Source organism: Fistularia commersonii, chromosome 8 (assembly GCF_037954325.1).
Source record: "Fistularia commersonii isolate RoL2024-O1a breed Wild chromosome 8, RoL_Fcom_v1.0, whole genome shotgun sequence".
NCBI lineage: Eukaryota > Metazoa > Chordata > Actinopteri > Syngnathiformes > Fistulariidae > Fistularia > Fistularia commersonii.
The window spans coordinates 11,368,367-11,394,448 of NC_141291.1; the positions used below are offsets into that span (position 1 = coordinate 11,368,367).

The 26,082-nt window shown below is 41.4% G+C and overlaps 3 protein-coding genes and 1 long non-coding RNA gene across 4 annotated transcripts; 3 read left to right on the forward strand and 1 right to left on the reverse strand.

Moving 5' to 3' along the window:
- Positions 1 to 630: 630 nt before the first annotated feature.
- On the forward strand, positions 631 to 9,820 carry LOC147231932 (glycine--tRNA ligase-like). Its single transcript, XM_086151148.1, has 17 exons — positions 631 to 1,271; positions 1,979 to 2,080; positions 2,168 to 2,270; positions 2,361 to 2,502; positions 2,593 to 2,681; positions 3,716 to 3,789; positions 4,664 to 4,809; positions 4,890 to 5,039; positions 5,113 to 5,275; positions 5,599 to 5,763; positions 5,854 to 5,960; positions 7,156 to 7,302; positions 7,383 to 7,468; positions 7,553 to 7,662; positions 7,754 to 7,847; positions 9,092 to 9,282; positions 9,372 to 9,820. Exons 1-17 carry the CDS (start codon positions 1,227 to 1,229, stop codon positions 9,483 to 9,485), a joined length of 2,028 nt encoding a protein of 675 aa, XP_086007274.1. The 5' UTR covers positions 631 to 1,226; the 3' UTR covers positions 9,486 to 9,820.
- Positions 9,275 to 14,417, reverse strand: LOC147231933 (uncharacterized). The gene is made up of 4 exons (XR_015106525.1): positions 14,295 to 14,417; positions 13,815 to 13,894; positions 9,883 to 10,029; positions 9,275 to 9,451 (listed from the first exon to the last, which is right to left on the reverse strand). It is a non-coding gene; the product is annotated as an uncharacterized LOC147231933 (long non-coding RNA).
- On the forward strand, positions 10,366 to 18,729 carry hhatlb (hedgehog acyltransferase like, b). The gene is made up of 12 exons (XM_086151153.1): positions 10,366 to 10,540; positions 12,041 to 12,208; positions 14,211 to 14,278; positions 14,359 to 14,472; positions 14,948 to 15,142; positions 15,632 to 15,841; positions 16,003 to 16,174; positions 16,778 to 16,922; positions 17,015 to 17,050; positions 17,137 to 17,338; positions 17,404 to 17,545; positions 17,642 to 18,729. Exons 2-12 carry the CDS (start codon positions 12,103 to 12,105, stop codon positions 17,851 to 17,853), a joined length of 1,602 nt encoding a protein of 533 aa, XP_086007279.1. The 5' UTR covers positions 10,366 to 10,540; positions 12,041 to 12,102; the 3' UTR covers positions 17,854 to 18,729.
- An 820-nt stretch (positions 18,730 to 19,549) lies between these two features.
- On the forward strand, positions 19,550 to 25,026 carry klhl40b (kelch-like family member 40b). Its single transcript, XM_086151152.1, has 6 exons — positions 19,550 to 20,867; positions 21,505 to 21,665; positions 21,749 to 21,856; positions 22,008 to 22,193; positions 23,215 to 23,364; positions 23,551 to 25,026. Exons 1-6 carry the CDS (start codon positions 19,740 to 19,742, stop codon positions 23,660 to 23,662), a joined length of 1,845 nt encoding a protein of 614 aa, XP_086007278.1. The 5' UTR covers positions 19,550 to 19,739; the 3' UTR covers positions 23,663 to 25,026.
- Positions 25,027 to 26,082: the final 1,056 nt, after the last annotated feature.

Here is a 26,082-nt window from a genome sequence, read left to right on the forward strand (position 1 = left end):
CCCCGAATGAACGAATGAGTGAGGGAATGGTTGTTTGTCTGTGTATATGGCCCTTCGATTGACTGGCAACCAGTCAAGGGTGTACTCTCCCTCTAGCCCAATGACAGCCGGGATAGACTGTATCCAATAAAATGCCATCATTGGATATTATTGGATTGCTTATTATTGGATACACAAATGCGACTTCTAAACATTGCTGTTAAGTGTGTATCACCCAGAACCAGAAAAAGTATCTGTCACTTTGGGGCAAGTGGAGGGCACACGGGGTAGTATAGCAACCTAAGGCAGATCAAACATCTATAAATATATTGTAGCGTGGGGCGGGGAGACTGGCCAGCGGAACCCCAGAATCATTTGCATGTAAGGATAATGATTGTTGGCAGCTTCTCATGGTTCTGTGTTAGAGTACACCAATGATGAATAGCCTTACAATGCTGTGGTTGATGTGTGACACTAACCTGCACTGTAAGTTGCTGGATGAAGGCCGTGCCCTCAGTCGAGCTGGTAGCGCTGAAAGACTTGAATTAAAACTACTTTTTAAAGAGTTTAATCCTCAGAGCAAGTTATCCTTGACTCCGATTGTTACTTTGCTGAGCCCCAGCTCACCACAATATAAATAAAAGTATATGACTAAAGGTAAAATAAAAATAAAGTGAAAAAAAGATTAAAAAATTGAATGAAAAAAGAGCAATTCCAGGATCCTTAAATTAACTGTAATCTGTGTAAACCACTTTACATGTGCACAAGTGGCTGTATTAAGGTGACATATAAAGGTTTAATTTCTTTGCAGCATAATCTTTACATATTGCAAAGATGCTCAAATGCTGTTTGGGAGAGAAAAAAAAAACAGTAAATAATACATAATCCTTCAGCCGTAAATTGTGTTATAGATAAAGCAGACACACTCCCCTGCCAGAAAGTGCAGTTAGCCGAAAATTAGACTGTACTGCAGGTGCTATTTCAGTGGCAAAAGTGGGAATATATTATCATGTATAATATTTTGGAATATGCAAGGAAGAAGAAAAAATTAAATACTTCAAGCCATGTTGGATGATGCAACTCTCAGCCCTGGTTTCAGACTAGAATGAGGAAAACATGAGGAAACAGGCGCCTCCCCCTCTCGGCGGACACTGAAGACAGCGTAGAAGACGTGCGGGAGCCGCACAGCTGGCTGCGCGGCGGTGCGGTGCGGACTTCTCCCCAGTGATTCCGAAATACTTCTGACCATGGAAGAGGCGTTGGCACCTTTCAGGGAGGCCGTGAGAGACCAGGTGAGAAAATATGACAGTTTTAAGCAGTTTGTCTCTGCTCTTCTTCCTTCAAACTGCTGATGTGTCAAATAGTGTAAAAAAGTGTCCTGCAAGAAAAGCGAAGCAAGACTCTTCAGATGTCACGTCAGGAAAGATGCAGAACACAGGGACTGGAAACTGTCAAAGTGACCTCATAGTACACACAAAGTACTTCCAGTACTGGTATTTGTATCATGAGGTGTATTTTTCTATGAGAAATAAAATAGTAGATATTTGAAAAGAAATTTGACTCTAGAATAACATTTGTTGCTGTGTGTTTTACACAGCAATATTATGAATCTTCTTTCAACCCAAATCAATAACCGGTGTTGGATATTGTATTAACCCTCATATTATGTTAAGGGTCAATTTGACCCATTTCACCCATTGACCCAATGGGTCAAATTGACCCTTAACATAATATGAGTGTTAAGATATTTCTCAGTCCAAAAAAAATGTGCAAAATAGGTAAATTTTCAAAAATACTGGTTTCATCCAGCAAAGTTCTCCCTCCTTCTGCTATTCTTTCCCAGAATACTTGTTTGTTTTTTTTTTTCAAGTATGCATTCAAAGAGTTGAGTGTTTCTAAAATTGTTCACCAACCAAGCATGAATGACACACACGTATGTTATCATGTAATTTGCGTGAACCGGATGCAAAGCGTATAATTTCCCCACCGCCGTCCGCAGGGTGACCTAGTGCATCAGCTGAAGCAGCAGGGGGCCCCGGAGCTGGAGCTGAACAAAGCCATCGCAGAGCTGAAAGCCCGAAAGAAAATCCTGGAGGCAAAGGTAAGACTCTTTAAGACCTCTCTCAAAGGTTTTGGACCTGGTTAGTAAAATATACTCATTGATAAAATCTGAAAACATCACCCGCAGGAGCTGTCCCTGCAGCCTCAAGATGATACCGTGGACAGAGTGAAGATGGAGGATGCTTTGAAGAGGAGATTCTTCTACGACCAAGCTTTTGCAATATATGGAGGTGAAACATGACAACTGAGACGATAGAGACGCAAAACCAAAGGGGAAAAATACCTATGTGCACCGTTCGGTAACTGACTGGTTGTCTCAGGGGTGAGCGGCCTGTATGACTTCGGTCCCGTGGGCTGCGCTCTGAAGAACAACATCCTGCAGATATGGAGGCAACACTTCATTCAGGAGGAGCAGATCCTGGAAATCGACTGCACCATGCTTACCCCGGAGCCTGTCCTCAAGTAGGCGTGAACTCCGAACCTTCCATTTGTTTCAACTCCTTTACCAAGATTAATTCAATTTAACTTGATTTTTTTTTTTTTTATTCCCAGGACATCTGGCCATGTGGATAAATTTGCTGACTACATGGTGAAAGATGCCAAGACAGGGGAATGCTACCGGGCTGATCACCTCCTCAAAGGTGACGGCCTACCGCAAAATCTGGCAAAATCGTCATTGTGTCAACATGCATGTATGCAAATGCACATTAGCAAGACAGTTGTTAATTTTCTACTTTTTTACCAGGGCATTTTTAAAAAGCCATTTAAAAGAATGTTAGAACAAAGGTTGTTACCCAGCTTATGATCTTTTAAAGATGGTTATGCATGGTTGGGTGGAGCAGATACCAGGGTGGGGCTGTAATTTGAGACTTAACTGGTTTTTCTAGTAATTCCATCAAGAACTGTTCCCGGTGTTATCAGAGAAACGTACTCTCCTGGTTTTCACATTTATTCCAGCACAGATTACACACTGGGTTGATGTACCATGTGCAGCCTCCAATCTCCAGGTGCCAAAGCTTAAATTTAATTAGAATCCGAGCGATGAGGTTTCGTGTTCATGTACTTGCATGAGGAATTTCTTCCGAGGGGCCCCATGCATTCCTGACCCGTCTCCAGAGAGTTATAGCAGAGACAGTCAAAGACGTCTTTACCACAGAATCTATCACCTATTTTCAGTTTTGTTATATTCTCTGCATCCTTTTAGTTTGCCAACATAAGTAGCTAAATGTATCCGATCCTGCAACAATTATTCCTTGAATACCTTTCTGACTTTCAGGCAGCCGCACAAGAAATTGAAGTCATATGTGCCCCTAAGGTTTGGAAAAGAAGGCTGTTGGCGATTTTTTTTGTAATACTTTTTAATTTTTTAAAACGTATTTTATTATTTTTTTGGGGGGGCATAGTGGCGTTAGTGGTTCCAGGGTGGCTTTGGCTCAGTTTGTAGAACAGATGTCCCTTTGACTCCGCTTTGCATCCTGCATTGTCAAGTGACCGGGCCACAAGTTGATGAAACTGGCATCATTCTCGTTTCATTCATACAGCACTTTTCTGGAAAGTTCCCTATAAATATAGTTGTCATAATTATTATTATTATTATTATTATTATTATTATTACGTGAATATGTTTAACTGCATGTGTGTACCAGTGGGTAAATGTGGTAATTTATCTTCACAGCTCACTTGAAAAAACTAATGTCTGATGAGAAGTGCTCAGAGAAGGTGACCGAGATGGAGGATGTGATCACACAGGTATGTATGAAGCCCCTTACACACACAAACACACACAAATGCACAACACACAGAGCGGGGGAGAACACTGACATCTGCTGGATGTAAACAACCCCCTACAGGGGAGGAATGAAAACAGAAAATAATCTGAGTGAGATCATCAGCATCTAACAAATGTCTGCAGCCAGACATTTATGAATATGAGATTTGTGATTTTGCCTTGCAGTAATATAAATCTACTTCATGGGCTTTAGGTCCCTGAAAACCCAGAACCGATTGGTCCAAGAACAGTATCTTCCCACAAAGGATAAGAACCCAGAACACACATCGCTACACAACACTGCAATAAATACAGTCAAACTGCAATAAATCCACTCACGCATTCTTTTGGCGCCTATGTGAATATTTCTTAGGCATATGTTATTCCATTTCATTGTGTATATTTTTAATAGTGGACATTAAGATGATTACATATTTATAATAAACTCCTTTTTTGAATTACTGTGAGTACATTTGTGCAATATTCGAAATCTGTTTGTGTTTTTAAATATTCCGCCCTGATGTTTTCAAACCAAATTCTGTTCTGTTTCTGATAACCCAATGACAATAAGGTCTTCGGACTCCAGCTGCATTTTGTTACATTTGTAATTACGAACAAACAATGATGTCTTGAATACTTGCAAGTCAATGGTGTTGGCATTTGATCACATGGGTATTATTACTGACTTTTGTCTGATATTGAAAAGCACTACAGTATGTAATTTCATTTATCTCCAAATCAATGACACAGTCCAATAACCAATAACCAGGAAATCTGCCAAACTAAGGCGATAAATCAAGGAAGACTCACCTAATTTGCAGCTTGAGAATCTTATTGCTTCTCTTCTCGTTCCAGATGGACAACTATACTCAGCAGGAGCTGGCTGATCTGTTTGAGAAATACAACGTGAAGTCTCCGTCCACAGGGAACGACCTCACAGCTCCTATAGCCTTCAACCTGATGTTTCAAACATCCATCGGACCTGGTGGAAACACGCCTGGGTACGGATCATGATAGCACGTTGAGTTATGTGGAAAAATGAGGTTTGTAAAGTGCTGTGAGGTCCATTGCGTCTCTGCAGCTACCTGCGGCCTGAGACCGCTCAAGGAATGTTTTTGAACTTCAAGCGTCTGCTGGAGTTTAACCAGGGGAAACTTCCCTTCGGCGCTGCCCAGATAGGAAACTCCTTCAGGAATGAAATCTCCCCGCGGTCCGGCCTCATCCGTGTCAGGTAGCGAACAAGATTCCATAGTGACGGTGAGGCTGGTTTGAATGCACTTTGGGAGCTAATCCTCTGCTTGCAGGGAGTTCACCATGGCTGAGATCGAACACTTTGTGGACCCCAATGAGAAGGTTCACCCCAAATTTCACCAAGTGGCTGACCTGGACATCATGCTGTTCTCCTCCAAGGCCCAGACAAGCGGTCAGTCGGCCCGGGTCATGAGGCTGGGGGATGCAGTAGAGCAGGTAGAAAACACTGTGGATGTAAAAATGAATGCATGAATTAATGAATAAGAGAAACAATAATTCCTTTTTTACAGTCTCTTAATTCTTTCTAAATTAAATCTGTGCCCAAATAATGTTAAGAATACCGGAAATCATATGTAACAAACATATTGTAAACCCAAATATGCATATTCTACAAAACAAAAAATAAAGTCCTAACAATAACAGAACAGTAACAGTAAAGAGATAATTTGAAAGGAAGTTTTAAAATTCAGAAATGTATTACCGGTATATAATTTTGCATAATTCCATGCTTTTCGACATCCTGTGTGTTTCTTTTTCAGGGAACCATCAATAATTCTGTGTTGGGCTACTTTATTGGAAGGATATATTTATATTTGATCAAAGTGGGGCTCTCCAAAGATAAAGTGCGCTTCCGTCAGCACATGGAGAACGAGATGGCTCACTATGCCTGCGACTGCTGGGATGCTGAATCCAAAACCTCATACGTAAATCCTCTTTCTTTGGTCCTGACTTTAAACGCTTTAAATAGTCTGGATCATTTTTCCCCAATATAATTTCGTTTTTTTAATGTTCAGGGGTGGATCGAAATTGTGGGCTGCGCTGACCGGTCCTGCTTCGACCTCACATGCCACTCCAGAGCCACCAAGGTCCCGCTAGTGGCGGAAAAGCTCTTGAAAGAACCCATATCCTATTTTTCCAGACTTCACTCTCATTCAGTGTAATCCTAAACTCGGGATCACACAAAGTACTGGGATGATTTAATGGAAAACAGTGTGAAGCAGTGGTGTTAAGATGTAATGGAGGGGTGTCAATTCAATCGAATAGTTGTCAAACTATTTGTAAAATGCCACTTGATTTTATGGTGCTTTTCCCCCCTTATGAATTTAAAGATGGTTGATAGAAACATCAATTCCAGTTTTCATCCCTCCATCCATCCATCCATCCATCCATCCATCCATCCATCCATCTTCCCCTGCTTATCCAGAATTGGGTTGTGGGGGCAGCAGCTGAAGCAGTGAGGCCCAGACCTCCCTCTCCCCCGCCACATGGTCCAGCTCCTCTAGGGGGACCCCAAGGCATTCCCAGGCCAGCCTGGAGACAGTCTCTCCAGTGTGTCCTGGGTCTTTCCCATGGTCTTTTCTCAGATGGACATGCCTGGAATTCCTCCTCCGAGAGGCGTCCAGGAGGCATCCTGACCAAATGCCCGAGCCATCTCATTTGGCTCCTCTTTATGCATAGGAGCAGCGGCTCTTCTCCGAGCTCGTCCCGCATGACCCAACTTCTTTGACTGCTTCAGCAACTTCAGCCCCGAAAATAGGTGTGTCTGCTCCAGAGCCCCCCGGCTCTGCTTCCTCGGTGGAAGGCATTTCAACGGGGTTGAGGAGGTCTCGGAGGTATTCCTGCCACCGATCTACAACATTTCGATTTGAGGTCAGCAGCGCCCCGCTCCCACTGTACACAGTGTTGACGGAGCAGTGGTTCCCCCTCCTGAGCCGCTGGATGGTGGACCAGAGTCTCCTCGACGCCCATCGGAAGTCGTTCTCCATGGTGTCCCTGACCTCCTCCTACGCCCGAGTTTTTGCCTTGGCAACCACTGAAGCTGCATGCCATTTGGCCTGTCAAATACCCTCACATTACGTTTGGGTCTGCCAGGTCTTACCGGCATCCTCCCCCATTAGGGGGAGCTACACAGAATCTCCCTCAAACAGAATGGCTTCTTCTGGGGCACACTGACATTTTCATGATGGGAAGTTCTTGAAATAGACAGTTTGATTGATAGATGTGAGCAAAAAAAAAGAATTCTTTAAATAACCAATTAATATTTATACAATTTTTGTGTCATTGAAATGGTTTCCCTATCCCTTAACTTCTCAACACAAAGTAGTACATGTTACAAAATTCGAGCCCAACAGGGGAGCCATCGGAACGGCATATAAGAAAGATGCCAAGCTCGTTTTGGAATTCCTGGATGTGTGTGACGAATGCTATATTACTGACCAAGAGAAAGTCCTGAATGGCACAGGGTAATTTATTACACATCCAGCAATTTATTTTCTAATGTGTTTATTGATAGGGTGAGGTAGCAACTCATTTGTGCCCACAGGGAGTTCAGCATCGAGACCAAAGGCAAAACATTCCGACTGACCAAAGACATGGTTTCTGTGAAGAGATTCCAGAAAACATTTCACGGTATGACGCCTTTCCGAGCATGACAGTGAAGCTGGCTTGTCGACCTTCGGGAAGAATAAAAAGAGATATTCTGTTTTCCACCAGTGGAGGAGATTGTTCCCAATGTGATTGAGCCCTCCTTCGGCATCGGCAGAATCATGTACTCGATCTTTGAGCACTCTTTCCGCACCCGGCAGGCGGATGAACAGAGAACGGTGACGGATGATTTTCCAACAAAAATCCAGTGCTTGATCATTTTCTATTATGTTTTGTCTTTTGCAATGTTTCTTTGCATTTCTTTTCCAGTATTTCAGTTTTCCCGCCACTGTTGCTCCATACAAATGCTCCATCCTTCCCCTGAGCTCCAACCAGGAATTTGTACCATTTGTAACCCAGTTGTGTGAGTGCAATATAATTCTAATCAAAATAGCATTTCTGTTAAGAAAAGAACTTTTGCTTATCAACCTCTATTATGATTATTTACACTCTTCTAACCTCAGAATCATGATAGAGTTGAAGGTTTTTGGAGATGGGAGCACATCATAGGTGGGGCTGACAATGACGCTGATGTTGCTCGCCTCCATTTCCCAGATCAGGGCCAGCCGAGCTTTCTCTGACTAGTATGAAGTCATGGTTTGCTCCATCTTCTCCACAGTTTTTATTGGGAGTTCGTAGATAGTGAGCGGCCACTTTACCTTAGGGAGAAGTCAAAATTGCAGGCACCGGAGCTTGAGCTTCCCCGACAGTATGGTCTTGTTGATGTTTCCCAACTTCTGGTGATGTCCTGCCTTATTTGCTGCACTTGGTCTTTGTCCTTGTGGCTTGCCTCGTACTCTCTGCATAGGCTTTTGAAAGGTTGCAAAATTAGAAGTCTATAAAATTATATCAAAGGTGGCAATGCGTTAAACATAACATTAACATTTAACTTGAAAGTTGGTCAGTATCACAAATGGTTGTTTCATTTTTTTTTTAGTATTCACTGAAAAAACTGAGCTGGGAGGCTCATAGCGGTGCAGAATGTCAGCGGGTTAGGAAGTTACTGAGGGCTTCAGAGGAGAGGAGGATTTCAGATATCAGACAGGGAGCCAGTGGAGCTGTTGGAGGACAGGGGAGATGTGGTCTCTGGAGTTTTATTTATATAGTAGTTTTTGGAGGTCAGTACACAAATGAAATGACATGAAAAATCAGATTCCACACTGTTAAACCTATAAGAAGGGGTAAAAACAAGCCCTACAATCATAGGTTGTATTTATTAGACACAGATGAGGTGTTTGAACCACATTGTAAATTGACTTCTATTACCAATGCAGTCAGTGTATCATACAGTTATATTCGTAGTATCTGGTTTACTAGTTGGACCACTCCAGAAAAGGGCAGATAACTCTCGGAACATCCAACTTACTATTGTTAGGCAAAGTATTTTGGCTGCAAATATTAGCTCAGGACTCAATGATTATTTTTAGTGTCAGATTAGCTTCAGGAGCTCTGTTGTAAAACAAATGGGATGTTGACTAATTTGTGTTTTCATTTAAATTACATCATTGTAGTCTCACAATTCTTCTCATACTCAATCTTTTCTTTTCATTGAGAGATTGCTGCTGGTAGAATGTGCCTCCCACTGATTTCTAAATGAATTCCTTTCAGCTGAAGCGCTGACCAGAAATGGCGTGTCTCATAAGGTGGACGACTCCTCCGGGTCCATTGGGCGGCGCTATGCCAGATCGGATGAGATTGGCGTCGCTTTCGGCATCACTGTTGACTTTGACACCACCAAGAAGACGCCTCACACCGCCACACTGAGAGAACGGGACTCTATGAGGCAGATCAGGGCCGAGGTAGAAGGAATAATTGGAATGCTTATAAAATTATTTTGGGATTGTTTTCACTTTATGGCAGTTTCTCACCAGTGACATTAATCCTGCAGGTCAGCGAGCTTCCAACCATGCTTCGAGACCTGGCCAATGACAGCTTGACGTGGGCTGAGGTGGAGACCAGGTACCCTGTCTTTGAAGGACAAGAGATGAGCAAGAAGGAGTAACCAAGCGGAAATATTACATTGACCAGCTTTGAGCTTTGATAGTCTTTTGTAATTGTTTATTAGAATAAACAGAGAATGTTATTCTAGCTATGAGATTCATCTTGGGATTGTGTCTTAAGCCTTTATTGCAAATGATGGAGCACCCCTGGAATTAAATGTGCCTTCTGCACTCAAGGAAACCATGAGGATTAAAATGTTCTCAGGTGGCCTTAAGCCATATTATTATTACCTGAACAAACCTCTTAACTGCCCTCAAACTGATCTGAAGCCGTAATGCCATGAAAATGTTGTGGGGACACATTTGAATACCATGTGCACTGTTGGACCCTTTTTGAATAAACTACACATGGTTAAATTTATCGTGACTTCTTTGTGTTTTCAGCTGCAAACTTAATACCAGGTTTAATGTTGTGATGCCGGTGCTCGTTGGCTGTGGTTGTGTTGTCTCGCTGCTCAGTTTGCATTGCAGTATGTGAGGCATGGACGTTTGGCTGCAGCTCAAAATTACAACGGCTTAGGCTCTCCCTCAAACAGATCTGGTGACCTGGAACAAGGAAAATAGCAACACATGCAGAAGAGGAAGAATTCTTTTACTTTAAAAATGTAAACTTAACTCAAAACTCCAATGATTATCATATTAAAAATGACAGGAAGCCAATACCAGACAGCTATAAAGAAAAACCCAACAACAATACTAATTTGGTTGTTTTAACCCTGACTGTCACTCGGGAAATATCAAGGGATGATAGATCCAACAACACCTCCAGATTTCTTAATGAACTCCTGATTTTTATGGGCCATATTGTATGGGCATAGTATACCCTCCCCTTGTTCCGCCCCTCTTTGTCAGTAAGTATAAATACATCAAGTCACCTTTAACTAGGGGCAGCTCCCTCCCAGGGAGTTAGAGGATCCCGTCGCGAAACCTCGTTCTTTTTTTCTGATTTTTTTTTTTTAGATATGCTGCTTTGATCCTTTTCATGATTTGAATATTTGAAGAGAAAAAAGAGGCTTGTTTAGTGCTTCCTCTGGGCCTGTAAACGCTACGTTCCAAGGTCAGTATTACAACAGGTGTCACAGAGGACGAACCAAACTGCATGACCGTGTGGTATTTGAATAAAAGGCCAAAGATTGTTAGCCAACAAGAACAGTTTAATGGAACCAAGATGTGAAAAATACTAACATTGGACAGTGGCATCTACAAACTGGACATCATTTGGTCGTTCAGGGTTTTAAAGCCATTAGCGTCAAGTTTTTGTGGTGCTTAATTTAATTCCCAAGATGAAGTTGTTTAGTTAAAAATAGGAGGCAGCTGCACTCTGTTGATGTCTTCACCTCTAATCTGTTAACACTTGACCACCATTGTTCTTTCTTTGATATATCTGTAAAGTGATACAAAGATCAGATAGATAAAAGTTGTAGAAGATAAAGTGAAGGGATTCAAAAGGGACAGAAGAGTGGGTGACATCAACATTTTTGAATCATTAAATTTGTAAATGCCATGTCGTCCAGGGAAACTGGGAAAGTTACAATACAAACCTGTGTGTTTGTGAGTGTGTTTATGCAAGGTATATTATTCCATCATCAAGTATTTGATAACTTTGTTAAAATGTACTATCACAATGTTTAGCAGCTCTAAGGATAATAAAGTTCAGGAGTCTATTATTTAGGATCTATTTTAGGGCCTGGACAGTTTGGGAACTCCTGATGTTGTCAAGTGTTGTCACTGTATCTAAGCGCCTTCATTCCTCCTGATCTTATTAAGTAATTTAAATTTCTCTCACTTTAATTTCTCTACTCTGCCACATCATGGTGAAAATACTCACTCAGCATTTATTTTATTTATTTTTTCCCCGTCCAGTTAACAAAATTGTTTGTTCAAATTGGGTGATGTGAGCTCTGAATATAAAGCATATACAATATTAAATTTAAAATTTATATTGAATCAACATATTAGAAATAAAAGTCAGGCAAAAGGATCAAATTAGCAATACTTTCACGTATAATACTTTAGATGGGTTCTGTGAGGAAAAACTCACCTGAATTCGCACTGTGTAGTCACACTTTCAATTGATATAGAGTATATCGAGTATCTTGAGAGCAAGGTAGTGATAGATTTAGTCATGATTTTCAAAAACACTATCGTCATTTGTTAGTATGACAAGATATAGTTAAGGCACCATGGTCATGAAACTCCATTTTAGTACTCTCATAACAGAAAAAAGTAATACTACACTAATTACAGTAAGACATTTTTTTTTTACACAAGTACATGTGACCTGAATAAAATGTGAAGGACAATTCTATCTTTAGTTACAGTCAAAGCAGATGTCTCTCATTCAAATAGTGACATGTTACACCTTCCTTTCCATTTTGCATCTACTGGTCCAAGACTGAAATGATAATGGCGTAACAGTGGAAGGTCAGAGTCTCAGACATTCTGAAGTTCTGACAGCAGAGCGAACCATCAGAATCTGAGTGTGGCTGATAGGACCAGGATACGTGGGAGTTCTGTAATGTTCCTAGGTGTCAATGAGAGTAAAACCTGTTTGCAGTGACACACTTCAAGAGTTCTGGGTGTGTTCAGGAATCTCCCGAGTTCTTCGTGACTTTCAGCATGGGGATCAAAGCTGCTCTTCCCAAGTATGAGATCTACTTCTACAATACGGTGCTGTCCCTCGCCATGCTCTGGGCCACCAGCTGGATCATTGAGGTGTCCAGTTGTAAGTAAAGTAAAAATACTGTTTGTGGACCCTCAAATCACGACTTAACGCTATGTATACTACTGGGATTATATCCTGTTATGTCTCTTGGGCTTAGAAATGTCCAATACTGCAATTCTGTCATTTACAATCATGTTTTTGCTGTTGTTGTCAGTGCCTTATACTATGGTGTCTGTCACAATAAGGTGGGTAGAATTCAATAATTCATAATAGAAAAAAAGACCTTCAAGAAAATAACTAAAACTAACTAATATTTCAATTTATTGGGCTGTTAAAGACACTGAAGACAGAGATCTCATCCATATCAATCCAAATCCATACCAATATCACACCAAGATAACAAAAAATAGATAATTATTTAGACATTTTTCTGTCTGATAAAAAAGGCCTGTCAGTGACTAATTGTGACAGAGAGAAATAAGTATCATCATGTTTTTTTTCAATGATTATGAGTTTCCATAATGTAGGGAGTTCTCACTGTGACCTCTCATAGTGTTGCAGACATTAGAAGTATTGTGTCTGCTGTAAAACAAAACTGCATGACATATGGCCCAGGGCCAAACACACACGCAGGCACACACACACACACACACACACACACACACACACACACACACACACACACACACACACACACACACACACACACACACACACACACACACACACACACACACACACACACACACATTATTGGTTGGACTTCAATTCTACTTAAATGATTAATACTCAGTGATTGACTTCATATAATCTTCAGAAAGTCAGATGTTACCTTGTTATATTTTTAATTTCCTATATCTCAGTTCTTTTAAGATGCAAAAAATTACTGAAACTGTAGAGGGGCTGGATTCTTTATTTTCTATATATTTTCAAAAGCTAAAAATACCATGCAATAATGATTATTATTATAAGTATTTATTATGTCTTTATTTATTTATGACATCATAAAATATTCTTTGTTATTAATATTAAATGAGTTTTTTTCTTAGTATGTTACTCAACCCTCTGGGCTAATTTTCATGTAAAGCCCAATTATTTTCCACATGGTTGATAATTTCAGAATGGCTGTTATGTTCATCTTTGGATACTTTTCTTATTAATTCCTATCATATCATTTAATCATATCATATCATTTGACTCCAGAACGATAACCACTCTGACACTATCATGTTCTTTAGAAATACTTTCAGAACTACATACAACATCATAAAAACAGCGAGACTGTAATTAGTTTCATTTGTAATATTTAGATGTTATTGAATTAAATAAAAACAAATTATTTTATCTGTAAAGTTCTGGCAAAAAAACAAAAATGACATAAAAAAATCTTCACTGAATTGTCATTGTGCCTAAAACATGGGGGGGACAATATTTTGTTTTATTTGTGAAGGGGGTGCCAGTAAGTCCCTTTGCCTGAAGTCCAAAGCAGTTTGGGATTTGAGCTTGCCTATCATTTCTACATTTTTGAATCTTTAGATTGTACACATAAAAATCAAAAATGAGCTAACTTTGCTGTTCCCTTGGGTGCAGCATCTTTCAGGTCAATATTTGTTTACTGACAACTGACAATTTGATTTAGTGTGTTCCTCTATAGCTGCTTACTCACTGTAGTAGTGCATGACATCTCCAGCGCTGCAGTCTTGTCGTGCAGTACCACTTTGCACCACAAGAGGCAGTAGTGAGTCGCTGTAAAGCAAAATATATGGGAGTGTCATGGCTGTTGTAGTTGAGTCACGTACAATCAAAACAATGTGTGGTCGACACACTCGGTCACACATTTCTCTGAGTTGAAGAGTTGGAACAAAGCAGCCTGTTATGGGGATCAGGTGTCAGTATTAATACCACAGAGCAGGGGAGATAAACAGACCCCTCCAATATTGTCACAAAAAGCTCCAATGTTATATCACACAACAATGGCAGGAAATTTAGAATAAATCTAAACAAATCACATGAACAAAATATGTCCTCTTTAGGTTTTCTATTTTAACTTTTCCTCCCCCAGCCAGTGCCAACAGAAAATCCTTCAAAACAACGGTGAGGCCGGGATGGTACTACTTTGGGAGGAAAATGGTGAGACTGAACTTACTGGTTGTTTTCGAGCCTCGTTGTTTGACACACACACCTCTCACTTTGATGAATCTGATCTACAGGATACGGCTGATTTTGAATGGGTAATGTGGTTTTCGACGTTCAGAGAGCACATCCTGTTCGCCCTCTCTGGACACGTGCTGTTCGCGAAGATCTGCACCATGTTGGCCCCACAGGTGGGACTAAATTTCAGGATCATTCTTATTTATGTGCGTGAACAAACTACAAGGAAATAAAATAAAAAATAGGTCGGTCGGAACTATGAAGTCGGACAACAGAATTATAATATGTGTAATTTCACAGTGGTTCAGTGGATTTATTTACCATTCAAATAATTTAAATCGGCCAAATTTGAAATAACAAATTAGACCGAGGAGCAACAATTGACCCAGATGAAACAAAAAGAATAAGGAGTCAAAAAAGTAAAAGAAATAGCAAAAACTGGTTTCCTAGCAACCTAATATTAAACAATTTAGCTAAAAAATTTCCCAAGCATGGAAGAATTAAAGCAAATCTCATTTCATCTCATTTCATCTAATGCTAACTATACTGATGCAAAATTTTCAGTATGACCGAAATGAACCGAAAAGTCATGTCATGAATGCATCTCTGGACTCAAATATGTTGTGACCTGGTGTTTTTCTCCTACAGTACAGGTCACTGGTCTACATGGTCTACGGGCTCCTGGCTGTGTGGACCAGCATGGGCTGGACTTACGTCACCCTCATCCTGTCACACTGCATTCTGCTCTATAGCATTTCCTTGGTGAAAATTCGCTGGCTGTGCTTTGTCACCGGTTTCTGCACCCTCGCCACATTCAAATGTGAACCCTTTGTGTCCTGGCAGGTAAAAGGACGCGCGTTTTTTTAACAGACAGATTATCGTCCCCTTAGAGACCGAGGTTGCCGAGGTGCACTATGAAGACCAGCTGCGATTATGGTCATATTAGGGTTATTATTAGTTATCAATCAATTTCATCAGAGTATTCATATTCCGTGTGGGATGGCAGTGCAGTGGTTACCACTTCTGCCTCACGGCATGAAGATCCATGTTTCAGAAAAAGCAGTTTAGAGGATGAATGTATAAATGATTGAATGGGTTTTTCCATATATTCATTCATTGGTGGCATAAAGTTACTGTTATTTGCTTGTTTTGTTAAGTGACTTCACATCTTTGGCAGATGAATTAAAAATTGATTTATAAAAGTGAAGACAGACCGAAACTTTAAGATTATTCGATTTCTTTTATCCCATCAGATGACACAACAAGAGGAATTCTGATGGAGCTCTTTCCTTTATCCAATTATTCATTTTATGTTGTTTCTTCTCTTTGTAGGCAGGATTTGCAGAGGGGGACTTTGAGCTGCGCCATGTCCTCTTCTATGGAGGCTGTGGGTTTACTATCATGCGTTGTATGAGCTTTGCTCTGGAGAACTGCGAAAGAAAAGACGGCAACTACAAAATCCTAGAGCTGCTCAAGTACAACTTCTACCTCCCGTTCTTCTACTTTGGGCCCATCATGACATTTGACAAGTTTTATGTTCAAGTGAGTCAAGCAAAAAGCTTATTACACTTTTGTTTATGGCCCACACCACCAGCTAGGTGCATTTTTTAATGCAGTCACAATAAACAGCTGTTTGTTCATGTGGCAGCGGCAGGTGGGGTAAAGAGTGGGTTGACAAGATGTGCGTCTGCTGCCCTCCATAGGCCAACAAGTCAGATCTGAGCAGGAAGGAGCGTGAGATGTGGAACATCAACCTGCAGGGCCTGCTCCACCTGGCCGTCATCATCGTGGTGGATGTCCTCTTTCATTTCATGTACATCCTCTCCATCCCCACCGACACCAAGCTGCTGAAGCACCTCTCTGACTGGGCTTTAGGTCTGAGCCGCTTATTTCATCTGTTGGTGTCTGAGTTCCGTGTTAAAAGTATAAAAGTATTCACATTGTTTTGTCCTTTGTCAAACCACATTGGACATTTTTATCACTGTTACTTTTGTCAAAAAAATGGAACAGAAGATTTCATTTCAAACTTCTTGCCGGAAGGCAAAATCAATATTTTCACCAAAGCAGGGTTTAAAACACGTCCATAGAAAACAAAACTGCCCTAATGGAAGTGTGTATTTCAAAGCTTTCTAGAGGTGTCCCTTTTTTAAAAAGATAATTAACTATCAATTCATTCATTCATTCATTATCTATATCACTCTTCCTGCACTCGGGGTCGGGGCTGGAGCCTATCCCTGCTGTCATTTAACGAGAGGAGGGGTTCACCCCGGACATTTTCTCCAAACTATCCCCCCCTTTTTCTAACAATTCAACCAGCTGTCATGTGCTGGGACGTTAATATTTTCGGACCCACCCGGAGGTGGGGAACAAAATTCAGTGCGCTGCAAAGATCAGGTTGATAAAACTTGCAAATTGTCATTGTGGCTCTCTGAAGAATCTAAAGTGACATCAGTTCTGACAGGGTGACATTGTTTGCAGTGGGTCTGGCCTACCTGAATCTGGTGTATGACTGGGTTAAAGCCGCTGTCATGTTTGGAGTCATCAACACCGTGTCCAGGCTGGATCACCTGGAGCCGCCCAAGCCACCGAAATGCATCACACTCCTCTACGTGTTCTCTGAAACGTGGGTTAGGTTTCCATGTGTCTCATTCTCACTTTATGTTAATCACAAGATGGTCCACATTTTGATAACATGCTTTTGTTTTCATCTCATAGCCACTTTGACAGGGGGATCAATGACTGGCTGTGCAAGTGAGTGCCACAGAATAATCAATGATGTAAAGTAGGGATGGAGATGATGAATGAAGAGGTTCTGATGTTGTGGCCTTCGCTTGCAGGTACGTATATGATCACCTGGGCGGAAAGCATGACAGTGTGGTTGAGGAGCTGATCGCCAGCCTGTGTACCTTCGGCGTGACCATCCTCTGGCTGGGGCCCTGCAAAGTGGTGCTGATCTGGGCATTCTTCAACTGTTTCGGTCTGAATTTTGAACTGTGGGCCGCCAAGTTCTTCTCCATGGAGCCCTTTGCTTCTTTTGAGGTGAGCGAGTGGCGTGTGTTCATACTTCTTCAAGGATTTTATACTTACTAGATTTTTTTTTACAGTTGACCATGTCTGAGGCCATGTCCCGGCGCATCAGAGCTGTCTTCAACACTTTCAACTTCTGGACCATTGTGCTGTACAACGTCTTGGCCTTGAACAGTTTGGACTTTGCAAAGCTACTTGCCAAACGTCTGCTTCTTAAAGGTGATTTAAAAAAAAAACTTAATTTACTGTCTAAATATCGTGTAGCTTCTGTACTAAAACAAGTACTGACAGTGTCGTAATTTCCTACCTTGCCAGGGTTCCCTGTAACCACCATTCTCGTCATGTTCGTGACCTACTGCTTAATCCAAGCGATCAAAGAGAGAGAGAGGAGACAGGCCCTTATCGATGATCCTGATCCACTTCCTCCTCCCGCCCCGCCAGTCACCATCAGCAGCCCCACCTGCCCTGCTGCTGCACCCGCTGCTGCTCAGCTGGTCGCTGACCCCGGCAAGGAGAAAGCGGAGTAGACAGAGAGACAAAGAATGGAGCAAAGCCTATGAAGTGATAATTTTAATATGAAAGAATAAAAAGCCTAGATTTTATAAAATGACTTTCGACCAGATAGTATTAAGTTTCATGTGTACAAAACAGTATTAACTGAAAATAACCAACCATCATTTTACTATGTTTGTATAATAAAAAAAAATTCTTATTGAAAGGCATTTACTCAGAATCAGGATTTCTGACACCGCTGTTGTGAATGTAAAGAAATAAATTGCAAAGGTTTGTACAAGACACCGTGCTTCCGGCAGACTCGATTCCGTTCCATCCACTGAGTCAGTCGTCTCGTTGAGCCTGGAGGTATTTCTGTCAAGCCGCATCAGCTTAATTCCATTCTGATGCCACCGCGCTGACACGTTTGACACTGGGTCAGGCCATGAATCACCTGAGCGATAGACACAGACACACAAGAAAAAAACATTCACTAATCAGTTTCTTGTGTCATCAACTGAACTGAATCACCTGTCGTATTCCACCGCGGTGAAACACGGAGGATCTCGTTTTATTCTAGATGCCAATAATAGGTCATGCCCGGGGATGCTCGGAAGGTATATTGAGGATTGCGGCCAGTCAGAAGGGCGTGATGCCGTAGGTGATTTCCGATACCGTCTCCGAAGCCTTCAGGGGGGCCTTGAAACACAGATCTGCCTGCTAATCAGCTGGTATGAAAGTGGGTATGAATGACACACGCTGTGGAGAAGGATTTAAATCAAGGAGCTGATATATTAGTGTGAAGGAGTGTATCTCCTGTTAAAAGAAGAGACGGACTGAATATTTATTTCTGTCCTTTCCCCAATTTCCAACAGTGTTTTCCTTAAGGACTTTTGTGGAAGTGCATTTTACATCGTGACATTCTTATTAATACTTGCCTTGTTACATTTACATATGTAGAATTATTCCTATTCCATATTCAATAAAGTAAAAAAAAGAGATGTACAATTACATTTTAATGCATAATTTGTATTTGAGAATTTTGAGCAGTCATAAATTAGTTTTCCTAATTGTTTGGATGGGATATATATTTTTTATAACATATTCCATTATCTAGTATTGTATTAATCTATGCGAGCTTATGTTTGTTTACAAACAACCAGCCACAGAAATCAAATCATGACAAGAGACTTCCATGAATTAAGCACTTTGCACTCTCTGGTTCTAGAAGATTTATAGAGTAAATAAAGATGGTATAAAATGTCTGAAGAAAGAGACCATGAACATGGATTATTGAAACTATAATCCATCATTCCTAAATGATGGTCATAAATCTAAATGTACACAAATTGCTTCTTTTTTATGGAAGTAAAAAAGACGAATATGCAGGGAGAGGGAACTTAACTGGGAAATACAACAAAATTGCTGATGTTTCAACAAAAATTAAAGTAATTGTCAAGTTCTAACAATTATACTTTACATAATATAATAAATAACTTGACATAGATGATAAACAGGTGTTTATGTTACAAAAATTACGTTGTGATGGTAGCACAGTGATGACTCAGGGATGAGGCCTTGGTCTATTCCTGTGTCTGATGTGACTCAGAGGGCGCCTATTAGCTGTCAGCTGTCTGAGTGGGCGGACGAAAGCTGGGCGGTGGGTGAGCACTGGAGGGTCCAAGGGATTGAAGTGGGGCTATTGCATTTCATGTTCCAGAATGAAGCCCGTAGCCCTGTTGCAAGCCCCCGGACTATAAATAGCCTAACAGTTGGAGCGCTGTTGAAGGGTCATGACAGCTGAGGCTGTGGGCCGTGCCTGAGTTTGGCTGCTTCAGACCGCTCGCAGGCTGCTTCTCCTTCCCAGACACAAATTTGAGCGAGACGCAACATCCAGGGAGAGGAGGTCTTGCCAGGAGCGATGGCTTTACCTATGAACCCGATGGACGAGCCTAGGCTGTACCAGCAGACTCTGTTACAGGACGGCCTGTGTGACCTACTGGAAGGCGAGAAGCTGGTGGACTGTGTGCTGAAGATCAAGGAGAAGGAGTTCCCTTGCCATCGGCTTGTTCTGTGTGCATGTAGCTCCTACTTTCGCTCCATTTTTCTTTCCGACATGGACGAAAGCAAGAAGAAGGAGATCGTGTTGGAGGATGTGGAGCCGGGGGTGATGGGACTGGTCCTGAAGTACCTGTATACCTCCAAAATCAACATTACAGAGCAGAACGTTCAGGACATCTTCGCCGTGGCCAACTTATACCAGATCCCGTCTATCTTCACCGTGTGTGTGTCCTTTCTCCAGAAGCGCCTGAGCCTCAGCAATTGCCTGGCCATTTTCAGACTTGGCTTGATGCTGGACTGTCCCAGGTTGGCCGTCTCCGCCCGAAACTACGCATGCGAGCGCTTCCAGCTCATCTCCAGAGACGAGGAGTTTCTGCAGCTGCTCCCCAGCGAGCTGGCAGCCATTTTAACAAATGACAATCTCAATGTGGACACAGAGGAGGCAGTTTTCGAGACTCTGATGAACTGGGTGTCGCGAGACCCCGAGAACAGAGAGAAAGAGTTGCCGGGTTTGCTGGACTGCGTCCGTTTGCGTCTGGTCCCGGAAGATTACCTGAAGGAAAAGGTGGAGAATCACAAGTTGATTTCCTCCAACCCTGAGATCCAGGAGAAACTCCAGATGGTGAAGGACATGCAGGCTGGGATAATGCCTGAAGCCAAAAAAAGAAAAAGCAAGAAGGAGGATGGTGGCGAGCAGAGAGACGGAGAGAGCGAGGACAAAGAGGAAGAGGAGGACCTCCTCCCGAGCATCCTGAACGATAACTTACGCTTCGGCATGTTCGCCAGGGACCTGATCTTGATGGTTAATGATGCGGGCGCCGTGGCCTACGACCCGTTCAGGAACGACTGCTTCGCCGCATCGCTCTCCAAACAGATCCCCAAGAATCACATGAGCCTGGTCACCAGAGAGAACCAGATCTTCGTGGCTGGAGGATTGTTCTACGACGAGCAGAACAAGGAAGACCCTCTGTGTTCTTACTTCCTGCAGGTAGGGGAAGCACAGGATGAAAATGACAGCAACAAAGTTAGCTTTACTTATTTTCTAATGAATGATCCCCCATCCTTACATTTATTGTGGTTGAAAAATGGCGGTTGAAGGAATAAATTCCTTCAAAATAAAACATCAGTCATCAGAGACGGAATCAGCACGTCAATCAAATTGAAATATGATAAAATGAAGACTCTGGTGCGAGTGTCCACCGCAGGAGCTGTGCGCATCTTAGCGTGCACTCCCTTGAGCGGCAGAAGAGAGGATCAGAGCAAACTCATGATATTTGCGACTGTGTTTACGTGCTGTGGCCTCGGCACAGCCGGGAAAAGCTCAGATGGCTTGTGCACCAGCGTGCACGTCGCTCAGAGCTGAGAAGCTAGGGCTTGATGTATCTGCCAGAGATATATGGCAAATGATTCAAAGTCAAAGACATGATTACATCCTTTCAGGAATTTCATTAAAACAGATGATGCGTCGTAGCCCACTTATTCAACATATACATATGTTAATTCGTCAGAGATAACTCAATATTTGACAACTGAAGAGTAATTCGGATTCTAGAAATGCAAAGACTGAATTCATCTAACACGTGCACCTACACCCATTCATTTGTCTTCTCACCCTCGTGAGCCAGTACGACCCCGTCAATGCTGATTGGCTGGGGATGCCGCCGTTGCCGTCTCCCCGCTTCCTGTTCGGCCTCGGCGAGGCAGAGAACTCCATCTTTGTCATCGGCGGACGGGAGCTCAAGGAGCAGGAGATCACCCTTGACTCGGTCTTGATCTATGACAGGCAGTAAGCGCAGCTTCTATGAAATCACCTTGACCCCTAAAAAAGAGAGAAAGAAAATCAGGATTCCTCTGGATTTTCATTCACAGATCCTTCAAATGGGGAGAGTCTGAGTCAGTGCCTTACCCGGTATATGGACATGCTACTCTATCCCACAATGACGTTGTGTATGTGATAGGAGGGAAGGGGGAAAACAAGTAAGTGGATGATATTATCACATATTAACATTATTCTGTGGAAGTTCAAAAAAATGAACTATCCATGGTCATCCCACTGCCCGTTTGGCAAATGTGTTACACTTTGGCAAACCAACGCTGGTTATATTCCTTGTTTATCATGGCAACAAAGGAGTTGCCTGAACAGGATGTGTGCTTACAACGCCAAGACGTTTCAGTGGAAGGAACTGGCGCCCATGAAGACTGCACGCTCTTTATTTGGAGCCACGGTTCAAGACAATAAAATCTACGTGGCAGCAGGTGTGACCGACACGGGCCTGACGGACTCGGTGGAGGTGTACGACATTGTGACAAACAAGTGAGTAGAGCAAAAAAGACTCATAGAACAGGGTTGGGATGTATGACATCAAAATGCATTAATCTCTGATTTATGTAACGATAACGATGACAATAACCACACACATTATCTTTTCACCCCCCTGCCATACATTTTTCTTTCCCTTGCCCCCCCAGCACTTGAGGGTTCAAGCAGAGGGAGAAGAATCAAACATTAAACATTAAAGTGGCCCCCTTTATGTTTCAGCATTTGGGTGCAATTCGGTGATAAAAACACACAACCACAACATTATTTTGATTTATCACACCAATTTTGCAAACTCTCTGCCTTACTGCAATAAAATATTCCAGGGAAAAAAAAAACAAATATCAGGCAAATTGTCTTTGACTATTACAAAGAGTACTCCAATTTATCCTGCACTCAGGTTGTATGCCACAAATAGACACATACAACCATTCACACTGTTTACATCCAACCTGTACTTTGTGAATTTGCACAAACAAAGCTGCACTCCACCGTTTACCTGTCAATCTGCACTTTTTACAACTTGCACACCCAGTGAAATGAACTGCTAACATTTTATTTTGCACTTCCTAATTGTGTACACCCAATACTGTCCTGTCATGCATCTTATTTACCAGTCCATCTTTACTAACTTACCCATTTCTCTTCTACTAACACTCAATCAGACTATCTGGCTTTAACAGCAAAATTATAATTTCATTGTGCAGGGAAACCAATTACTGACTTTACACATGACAATACATGGCAACAATATGGAAACATTCAACCATTCACTCTCATTCACAGAGCGTTGCAATGTGTCACATTGTAATGTTTGAAATAGTGATATCATTGTGAATCAGCGCATGTTTCTAGCCAATAAGAAGCGTTATTAAATAAATGTTACATGGCTACTTGAAGGTTTTCAGTTAAAAATTGTAAAATAAATGTTTCCAAGTAGATTTTCCTTTGAGGGAAAGAAAAACGTGCCATATCTGTCAAAAAAAAAAAAAATCAATGTGTGTGTTTGTGTTTCCAGGTGGTCAGACTTCGGTGTGTTTCCCCAGGAACGCAGCTCCCTGAGCCTGGTGTCTCTAGCTGGCTCACTCTTTGCAGTGGGAGGATTCGCAATGATGCCTTTGGAAGACAGCGAGGAAATCATTCCCAAAGAGATGAACGACATATGGAGGTGGGCCAGCCTCGCACTTTTTCTGTCCGATGACAAGCTATTTCTATTTTCTGTCAGAGACAATTATTGTGCATTTACGTCTCCGCCGATGTTAAAACTGAAATCATCTCGAAAACGTAATTATTTCATATCGGCCAGTTAACGGATGTCCCAGTTTGGTGACGTTTGGTCTGTTGGCCCCATCAGGTATAATGAGACGGAAAAGATGTGGAACGGGATCCTCAGGGAGATTGAGTATGCGACAGGAGCCACTGTTCTGGGGGTCCGACTCAATACGCTGCGACTCACCAAGATGTGAAAACCCCTCTGGGATCTACGCTTGTAAATTATCACCGGTCTTGGAGCCACAGCCGGGCCGCTTCTTTGACATTCACTCGATTTCTCCTGCTGAACACCACAACAGCTCCTCACGTGAAGCTGCGCGCACATGTAGTAACATTTTAACAACATGTCTTTCAGCGTTTTAATCTGATTGACTGATGCTATTAAAATGTGAGATGACATGTAAGTCATTTATAAGATTTTTTTTCCACAGAGAATCAAAACATGACAACATTCGCCATAATATATCTATACTGTTTAATATTGAAATGATTTTTGTTATGCGTTGTTGTGTTACAGATAGTACACACTAGTCAATAATACAATAAGACAGAAAATACAGTCTAATGTTATTAGCACCCCTAGACACTATTGTCCTTGTACTGTTTTAGTATTTTAATATAGCGGAACTTGACAACTACTGCCTACACATGGTCTTTTTACACCAGAGTTAACTAAGACATAGTGATTACATTGTAAACTAGACAATTAGCAAAGAACAGTACACATTATGATTTCTTACACACAGCTGCGGTATGTGTACGGAAAATGCAGAGGGTTTGTGAATGACATATATCTGAGTTGAGTGTGGGATCGGGGCCCGCGGATATCATCACACTTCTTTGCCAAAAAGGTTAAAATAGCCGTCGAACAAATTTACCCAAATGTCACATGCAACGTAACCAACCAACATTTTAAAAGAAAAAAAAATGATCACATTGTTGGTAGCACCCCAAATACGGGCAGAAGCAACAATTCACACTCCTGTTTATTCTACAGAGCAACACATTTGTTGCACGCCACTGAAAAACCACCATTACCAACATTTTTATTTCGGAATGAGGCTCACACAATCACACCCCTTTCAGGTTTAGCTGTAGCAGCAATTAAACATTTTAAAAAAAGTCCCACAAGAGACCCAAATTTGGCAATCCCAAAATGGAACCCATTTCCATTCTCCATGCCTCATTATGTGACAACATTTGCCTCGGGTGCCACGCACAAAGCACAGTCACCGCGGCTGCTTGGCACCAAACCAATCACAGATAGACCTTTATTTAAGGACAAGGGCACGTCCACCTTTTCCTAATCTAATTCAGGCCTTTGGCTTCTAGCCTCAGTAAAAGGACAATTTGGCTAATTATTACATACCAAGCCTTCCAGCCCATACTATAAGACTTGAGAAACTGTGCAAAATATCCCTCCCCTTCTAAGTGGAATTTCATCTTTACTGCTGTTCGCCTTTTCACAAACACAATATAAACTTCAACATTTTGCTTCCACAATGTCATTGTTGCTGTTTAATTCAAAGGGGACTTGATCAATAAATCATCACAAATATCTCCTCTTCCCCTTTTCCAAGGTGGCTTTAGTCAGTCAGATCCTTCTCTAAACGTCCTTTGAATGCTGTGCTACGCACAATATTTTTATATATATATATACATATATATATATATATATATATATATATATATATATATATATATATATATATATATATAGTATTGAAATCACGTAAACAAATGTAATACACAAGGATTGCTTTTGAGCAATTATCATTCTATGAAATATGGAAAATCATTGATTTGTTCATCGATGTATAAAATCCACAATATGGTTTAAAAAATAGAATCCACAGGGCCTCTTCAGTCTCCTGCTTTAATCACATTTTATCATACCCCTTAGCTATGCTAAGCTAGTTCTTGTATTAAAATGAGAAGGTGGAACAGGGTCAAATTTACTTTTGCAGATTTACAACAAATGTTTTTGTTTGTTTTGTGCTTTTTTATTATTATTCTTCTTTCCAGATGACTTAACATCTGCCCAAGACACCTTCCTGGCCAAAACTGCATTATTACAACTTACTATTATCTTCTACCATACAACATTTAAATAAATATAAACTGGCACCAACTCATGCCAACTCAAATGACTGTAACTGTATCAGACATAAAACAACACTAGTTAAACTCTACTATAAAGTGCTCAAAATGGTTAGTATGATTTCATTAATCAATCAATTTGGCCACAGACGTTTTCCTCAATAAACAGTCACACATAAAGCCTCGCGGAGCAAACTGGTACGACCCCAGATCCAATTGTTCTTCATTAGTATTGTGATTGGAACACAAACCCATAAATCATGCAGGCACAGCTGCACGCACCCTCAGGTGGGAGTCATAAATACCTATTAAAGAACGTCACGGTGCGAAACAGGTGGGATTAAAATGCGGAAACGCAACAGGCTGAGTTGTCTTCATTATTCGGTGAGCCACGTCACAGCTAAAAAAAACAACAAAAAAAAAAAACACTACTTACACAGGTCCAGCTCTGCTTAGCGCACATTTGCAGCAATGTCAAGCAAAAAATAGCTAAAAAAAATCCACATTTAGATGA

Excerpts from the sequence above, each read along its gene's own strand:
- LOC147231932 (XM_086151148.1), top strand. The coding sequence starts at position 1,227 with ATGGAAGAGGCGTTGGCACCTTTCAGGGAGGCCGTGAGAGACCAG. Across the intron at positions 2,081-2,167 it reads AGAAAATCCTGGAGGCAAAG|GAGCTGTCCCTGCAGCCTCA; the intron begins GTAAGACTCTTT and ends CATCACCCGCAG. Across the intron at positions 4,810-4,889 it reads CCTGGTGGAAACACGCCTGG|CTACCTGCGGCCTGAGACCG; the intron begins GTACGGATCATG and ends GCGTCTCTGCAG.
- hhatlb (XM_086151153.1), top strand. The coding sequence starts at position 12,103 with ATGGGGATCAAAGCTGCTCTTCCCAAGTATGAGATCTACTTCTACAAT. Across the intron at positions 14,473-14,947 it reads GCACCATGTTGGCCCCACAG|TACAGGTCACTGGTCTACAT; the intron begins GTGGGACTAAAT and ends TTTCTCCTACAG. Across the intron at positions 17,546-17,641 it reads CAAACGTCTGCTTCTTAAAG|GGTTCCCTGTAACCACCATT; the intron begins GTGATTTAAAAA and ends CTACCTTGCCAG.
- klhl40b (XM_086151152.1), top strand. The coding sequence starts at position 19,740 with ATGGCTTTACCTATGAACCCGATGGACGAGCCTAGGCTGTACCAGCAG. Across the intron at positions 22,194-23,214 it reads TACGACATTGTGACAAACAA|GTGGTCAGACTTCGGTGTGT; the intron begins GTGAGTAGAGCA and ends TTGTGTTTCCAG. Across the intron at positions 23,365-23,550 it reads GAGATGAACGACATATGGAG|GTATAATGAGACGGAAAAGA; the intron begins GTGGGCCAGCCT and ends TGGCCCCATCAG.